Source organism: Myotis brandtii, unplaced genomic scaffold, assembly GCF_000412655.1.
Source record: "Myotis brandtii unplaced genomic scaffold, ASM41265v1 scaffold274, whole genome shotgun sequence".
NCBI lineage: Eukaryota > Metazoa > Chordata > Mammalia > Chiroptera > Vespertilionidae > Myotis > Myotis brandtii.
Window position 1 is genome coordinate 5,286,073 of NW_005360425.1, and position 7,545 is coordinate 5,293,617.

Genomic DNA, 7,545 nt, shown 5'->3' on the forward strand with positions numbered 1-7,545 from the left:
AAGCAACTTTGTTGGGAATCAAGACCAAAAAACTGTCAAAAGACACTTCTAAAATAAGCTTTCGTATGAACTGGGTATTTAATAATGATATTAAGCAATTACTGTTCATTTTAAATGTGATAATGGCATCAAATAAATACTGTCCTTATCATTAAAGAGATACATACTAGGTGATGGGTACAGAGGGGTTATTATCTATCCTTATGCTTGAAATTTCAAATAAGAAAATCCAATTAAAATAAAGGTCTGCAGATTACTGGACTTTTATTAAGATGTAATCACTCCTAAGTACATAGAAGCAACTTGCCTAACCAAAATCCATGAGGTGTTCACATGAACTTACAGTTACACAAATAAGAAACAAATGGCATATTCAAAACCACAAGGAAATATCCTGATGTCCAAGGGTGATTAATCTGCACATTTATTTCAAGCTGTTAAAGAGTTTGTGGGCCACCTAGAAGGAGGAAAGAAAGGAAGTCATTAATTGGCAGCTTTAATGTCATGGCTTACAGGGTTCTGCATAACCTAGACTGGTCCTGTCCCTTCTCTCACGATTCCCCTTCTCACACACTCACACCCCTCCTGAGCCACAGTGAACTCCCCTGTTACCTGAATCTCCCTTCTACCTGGAATGCTCTTTTCCATTTTCTCTCATCTTTTCCTTTAGAACTTAAGTTAACATGAAAGGCTTCTCTAGGCCCTATTTCTACACAAATCTGTTCCTCCTCTGTCTTCCCCACAGAAACATATACCTCCCATATCATAGTGCTTATCAATTCCACAAATATTTATACAATTCTAAATGCCAGGTACCGTTCTAGGTGCTGAGACAATAAACACAATAATATCTCCGCCTCTTATGGAACTTAGAGATAACAGAGAAATATAATATAGACATAAGGTCATTTCTGAAAGTGATAAATACTGAATAAAGTTAAAAGATGCACAGCATCTTTAAATTTTGGGTCGCTGAAGGCTATCCTAAGATGGTTAAACACAAGAGACTTACCAATTTACTAACTGTTCTCTGGCTCATAATGAAGAAAGAGATCATGCCTGTCTCACTCCCAGATCTTAATCTAGTGCTTTGCTCATAAAAATAACCATTTTTAACAATACATTTTTATGGCATTAAGTACATTCATACTGTCCCACCATCATTAATCTCCAGAATTTTTTCACCTTCATCAACTGAAACTCTGTACCCATTAAATAATAATTCCCCATTTTCCCTTCCCTCAAACCTTGGCAACTACCATTCTAATTTCTGTCTCTATGAATTTTACTACTTAAGGTATCTCATATAAGTGGAATGACATTTGTCCTTTTGTGATTGATTGATTCACTTAGTATGTCTTTAAGTTTCCTATTTTGTTTATCCATCCATTAACGAACACTCGGGTTGCATCCACCGTTTGGATATTGTGAATGCTGCTATGAACATGCATGCATAAATATATTTTTCAAGTCCTTGAACAAAGTCTCAATTCTTTTGGGTATATACACAGAAGTGAAACTGCTAGATCAATATAGTAATTCTATGTTTAGAGTTTGGGGTAAAGTGCTTGATTTCCTTTTTTTTATTTTTGAGAGAGAGGGAAGGAAGAGACAGAACAGATTTGCTGTTCCACTTATTTATACATTCATTGGCTAATTCTTTTTTTTTTTTTTTAAGATATGTTATTATTGACTTCAGAGAGGGGAAGGGAGGGGGAAAGATAGAAACATCAGTGATGAGAATCACTGATTGGTTGCCTCCTGCACACCCACTACTGGGGATTGAGCCTGCAACCTGGGCATGTGCCCTGACCAGGAATTGAACTGTAATCTTCTGGTTCCTAGGTCGATGCTCAAACCATTACTCAATGGCCAGGCAGTTGGCTGATTCTTATATGTGCCCTGACCAGTGAATGACCCTGCAACCTTGGTGTATAGGGATGACTCTAACCAACTGAGCTACCCGGCCCGAGCCTTGATTTCTTTTTATTGCCAAAGAATATTTCACTATATGGATATATCAGTTCATGGACACTTAAGTTGTTTCTACGTTTTGGCTATTAAGAATAATGATTCTGCTGGGCCAGTGTGGCTCAGTGGTTGAGCATCTACCCATGAACCTGGAGGTCACAGTCCGATTCCCAGTCAGGGCACATGCCCACATTGCAGGCTCGATCCCCAGTAGGAGGTGTGCAAGAGGCAGCTGATCGATGATTCTTAGGTATATACCTGAGTAGAACTGCTGGGTAACTCTATCTTTAACCCTTTGAAAAATGACAGTTTTCTACAGGCTGTACCAATTTACATTCCCATCAGCAGTGCATGAGGTTTCCAATTTTTCCACATAGGCCCACACTTGTTACCTATTTTTTTGATAGGAGTCAGTCTAGTGCAGCAGTCGCTAACTGGTGGCCTGCGGACCACGTGAGGTCTGAAAGGTTGGCGACCGCTGATCTAGTGGATGTGAAGTAGTATCTCATTGTGGTTTTGATCTGCATTTCCCTGATAGCTATGGTATTGAACATCTTTTCATAATGCTTATCAGCCACCCAATCGGTTTTAACATAAGCAACCATATCAAACTTTGCCTACCCTATAATTTATTTTATTATTATTTTTAATGTTTTTTTATTTGATCTTTTAGAGACAGAGGAAGGGAGAGTGTGTCTACCCTATAATTTAAAATACCTTATTATTATGTCATAAAGTCAAGCAATTTTACTTAAAAAAAAAAACACCCACAAAAAAAACTTTTTGGACTAACTGCTATGTAAAAGACACACTGGAAGATATACATTATTTTAAAGAATAGCCGGTTACTTAAAAGTACAAAATCCAGCTTCCCCACTGTTTAGCAGTACAAGTTGGGATATCATTTCTCTACTCTGAGCCTCAGTTTCTTATCTGTAACATGGGGATGATATCTGCCTCAAGTGAAAGTGGTAGGATTATGTAAGATTACTTATGCAAAGTGCCCAGTATTGTACCTGACATATACTGGGCCACAATAAATGCTAGGATGAAAAGGTTGTCAGAACCAAGTCTTCCCTGGCCACTGTAAGCTTTTCCCCTCTTGACTTTAGGCTGACTTACACAGTGGTCCCTTGCATGCAAGAAGTCAAAGAGCTCCTCCGTGCAGTCCTCCTCTGTTTGTGACCTGGAGGAAACGCGCTCATCACAGAGCGCTAGCCGCTCCCGAGCCTTTACACATTTCTCCAACTGCTCGCATTGCTCTCTCACTGTTGTCAGGGGATCCTGATGGAGAAATAAACAAACAAAACAGAAAACAAAATGGGGGTTTCAGGTGGCGATCTACAAACCATATGCTTTGATTAATACAACCACTAAACCAAGGCAAGGTGCTGCCTCTGAATTACCGGGCAGAAGGCCAGCTGGCAGAGCCATACTGCCACCAGAAATGGCAGAATGGGGTCTCTCATTCAATTCTGATGCTAAGAGTAGGAAAAAGTTTCACATTTCTGCCTTCCAAGGTTGCCAGTATGCACTGAAAGCCTCAGTCCTATCTGAAAAATAAGGTGATAAAGGAAACCTGGCCAAACTTGAAGATCTATAGGAGACCTTACTTGTTAACATAGCATTTGGGATTATGTAATGCCTGTGACTTTCAATCTGTCAGCAAGGCCTATGCATCCCAGCTAGAAAGGCAATGTTAACAGAGACAAGGGCCATCCAGGGAATGGTCCTTCCAGAATTATTAAACCACAAACAGCAGAGGACTGAGTGCCAGGTCCTCAAAACGCTGCTCTGCTCCCTGACACAATTGGAGAAGCCCCAAACCCAGAAACGACCCAGCTTCCCAGGCCCACACCCCCAAACACTCCCCTGCATAGGAAGTAAAGGCCTTTTCCACTCCCATTCTCTCCAAGTGTCAAATACAGAGACTCTCAAAATGGCTTCAGAGTTTTATGAAGCGCAAACTTCCTTTTATTGTGATGGTTCCAAAACGGAGACAGCTCTTACCACTAATTCCTCCTCCTCTTCCTCCTACAAAAGGAAAACAAAATTAATGTTAGCAGCATTTTTATGACATATGTATTCCCAATCATATTGATCTTGTAATTACTGATGATAGACATTATATTAACTATGTTTTTAAATTTCTGTATTTTATGATGTTTTGACATTTTAGGGGCCCTGCCAATCCTAGAGACAGCCCTCCCAGGGCTGGCTAATTTCTAGAGATAGCAACAACTTGCCTGGGGACATGCCTCTCATATGCAAAACAACCACTCCAAATCCCTAACCAACAACTACTGACTTATCTAACTCTCCACACGAAACCATATTGCCCCTGCCCTAATCACCCCAGGGCCAAGTACCAAACAACTAGGGACCACTCCCCTAGCCCAGAGGCAACTGAAATGATTCTAACTACCCAATCCTAACCTTGCTAAAGCTTGCCTACTTGCCTCACCCCTTCCTTCCCTTAGAAACCAAGGCTCTGGTTCCCCCTGCTCCTTCTGCTCCTGAGTGGTCCAGGCACTTCTCTATGTGGTCCTAGATGGTATGGCCTTATTACTCTAAGTTCTTTGGGGAACTATCTATAATAATAAAAGCGTAATATGCTAATTAGACTGGACAGCCAAAAGACCTTCTGGACGACCTTCCGAACAAAGGACAAAGCCAGGGCTGCGAGGGCCGAGCCCTTTGCACAAATTTCGTCCATCCGGCCTCTAGTAAGTAATAAACTCTTCCTTCAAAAACAATCCTCTCAATGTCTGTAAGCTTACCATACCTCGTTAGAACAAATCCTGGGTACATTTCAACAAGGACATACTATCTCACTTTCATTAGCAACAACCTAAAGCAGCGGTCGCCATAGGTGGTCCGCGAGGTCCCAAAGGTTGGCGACCGCTGGCCTAAAGAATGCACAACACTATTGTGTATAAAGCACTTTCATATGATTTGATTAATCACAACAGCCCTAAGGGACTCCCACTTGAGACATAACACTAATTAGACATTTTCTGATATAAATTCAAGCTGCCATACGTTCATATGGAACATTAAAAAAGTATTTTGTTCTAAATTCTGGTGAGTCCCATTATTACTAGAAATAGCTAAATTTAGTCCTTACATCCTAAAACCAAGTTATGAGAAAAACTAACATTTTTTTCTAGATTCTGAACTTGAATTGGGAATATGAAAACGGCCAAACCAAAACTCTCCTTTAGCCAGAGCTTAACTAAAGATGGTTACAGCCACTGCTTTTTGGCTTGCGAAATCCAGGGCTCTAAGTAGACTATCAATATAAGATGTTGATACATGCCTCCATCCACAAGCTTGGAAACACCAGGCCCTTCCTATTTATTTCCGGTTCTGGTGCACATTCTCAAACTTAGTTTTCTTTCTTCCAAAGAGAACAATGTAAAAAAAAAAAAAAAATTCCCTAAGGGAGCATCAGCATAGGCCTAAATCTGGAGCAAAGAGTCTATCTGATCAGTATTTCAACCTGTCACGCATGTGTCCACATTTGGGAGAAGGGAAAGAGAAGGTATAGAAGGAAATAAAAGAACTAGCTCAGCCATCCCTCAATATGTTTCCAAAATTCCAACACAATCTGGCTCATTCTCTACCATGTCCTTCAGAGTAGGGACCAAAACAAAGCCCGTGAAAGCTACGATGGGCAGGGCAGGTTCAACTGTAACCCAGGCCATTTATTCCCACAACTGGCAAAGGCCTCTTCTAAACATAAAGATGTTTCCTTGGTCGGTTTGGCTCAGTGGACAGAGCGAGGGCCTGTGGACTGAAGGATCCTGGGTTCGATTCCGGTCAAGGGCACATGCCCAGGTTGTGAGCTCCACCCCTACTAGGGGGCGTATCGTTCATGTTTCTATCTTTCTCTCCCTTCCTCTCTGAAATCAATAAACACACTTAAAAATAAACATAAAGATGTTATTTAGGAGGCAAAATTCTAGTTTTCCATTAAATAAGGTTTCTTGACCTTGCTCTTTAAAGAAAATCCATATTAAAAAAAGTTAAAAAAAAAACACAAATCACATTCTGCCTGAGTTAGAAACCAGAAATCAATTATCCTAGAAGCAAGACCTTTATATCATCCCCATTAGCAATACTACGACATTAATTGTTCTGTGTCTTTGATAATTTTGTGTCAAAAGTATCATGGCTTGTTTTGGAAAAACAAATCCAACTCCAAGTCTGGTTATGGAATACTTCCTGTAAAACTTCCAGTCAATGAGAAAAACCAACATCACACTAACTAAAAAGATTTAATCTCTGGGAGACCTCCGTTTTCTTAAATTGAAAACTGACTACTTATTTACTTTCTCTTTCTCATCTGCCGCTGTGGTGAGCCCTACTGAAGTGTCTAATATTCTTCCTGAACTTCCTAGGGCTGGCTCCACGTCTTTCTGGAAACAGTAAGACTAGGAAAAATTATGGGATAAACTAGTTTCCAACTATCCCGAACCCATAAGCACAAAACTGGCAGAGGATGGGAAATGTGATTGGCAACAAACGCCAGCTGCGTCTGCACGGCTGTGCCGCACTGTGGCTGAGTCTGAGCCCGGGACCTGCTCCTCGGTTCAGTCCCTGGCTCCGGATCCAGGAGCTGTGTGTCCTCAGACAAGACGCTTACCCTCTCTGCGCTCGTTTCCTCACCGGTGACAGGGCAGTACCAGCATCTAATACCTCATCGGCCGATTGCGTGGCTTACACGGATGGGCACACATAAAGCACTCGGGACAGGAAGCAGGCAATACTTATTATATCGGCGTTCTTACTCTGGAAAAGAACTCCCTTATGCTGCACATTCCTACACTGTCCCCAAAGAAAGATACCTTCCCCCCTCTCCCCCCCCCCCCAAAGAAAAAGAAACCACTTCTTCACAGAAACCGGTGTAAAGGCAAGTCTCCGGAACCTCCACAGAAGGTGTATGTGGCAGCGGTTCCTGACCGGAGCTGCTTCCCCAAACACGTCAAGTCAAAAATATAGGTAGTATTTTAAAAAACGTATTTTTATTGATTTCAGAGAGGAAGGGAGAGGGAGAGATAGAAACATCAATGATGAGAGAGAATCGTTGATCGGCGGCCTCCTGCCCGCCCCCTACTGGGGACCATGCCAATTGTGGGGACCCAGGACCAGGCGTGTGCCCTTGACCGGAATCGAACCCAGGACCCTTCAGTCCGCAAGCCGACGCTCCGTCCACTGAGCCAAACCAGCCAGGGCTGGAGATGGTATTTTTCCAAAAGTGGTCAACACAGCACTGTCGCTCTTCACCATAGTCACAGAATAGGAAGGTCGAGGCCCAAAGACTAGTCATCTACTCGCCCAAGGTCACTCGACGGATTCTGGGGGTCAAGGGAGCCAGCGCTCCCTGCCCCGCACACTCCAGGGGGAGGGAGGTGGAAGCAGGGCCACGAGGGCCCCGGGCAGGTACAAAGACTAGTCTACTCGCCCAAGGTCACTCGACGGATTCTGGGGGTCAAGGGAGCCAGCGCTCCCTGCCCCGCACACTCCAGGGGGAGGAGGGTGGAAGCAGGGCCACGAGGGCCCCGGGCAGGT

The 7,545-nt window shown here is 42.7% G+C and overlaps 1 protein-coding gene across 2 annotated transcripts in view; it reads right to left on the minus strand.

Moving 5' to 3' along the window:
- Positions 1-244: 244 nt before the first annotated feature.
- Positions 245-7,545, minus strand: part of LOC102256902 (cytochrome b-c1 complex subunit 6, mitochondrial) — a 17,173-nt gene continuing 9,872 nt past the window's right edge. Inside the window, exons 1-4 of one of the 2 annotated variants that reach the window (XM_014541615.1) lie at positions 4,107-4,160; positions 3,982-4,005; positions 3,094-3,255; positions 245-457 (exon numbers count right to left, since the gene is read on the minus strand). In XM_014541615.1, the coding sequence (XP_014397101.1) occupies positions 425-457; positions 3,094-3,255; positions 3,982-4,005; positions 4,107-4,145 (258 nt within the window). In that variant the 5' untranslated portion in view covers positions 4,146-4,160 and the 3' untranslated portion in view covers positions 245-424. Of the gene's footprint in view, positions 458-3,093; positions 3,256-3,981; positions 4,006-4,106; positions 4,161-7,545 lie in introns of those variants that run through there. The other variant, XM_005868660.2, reaches the window with a different exon arrangement.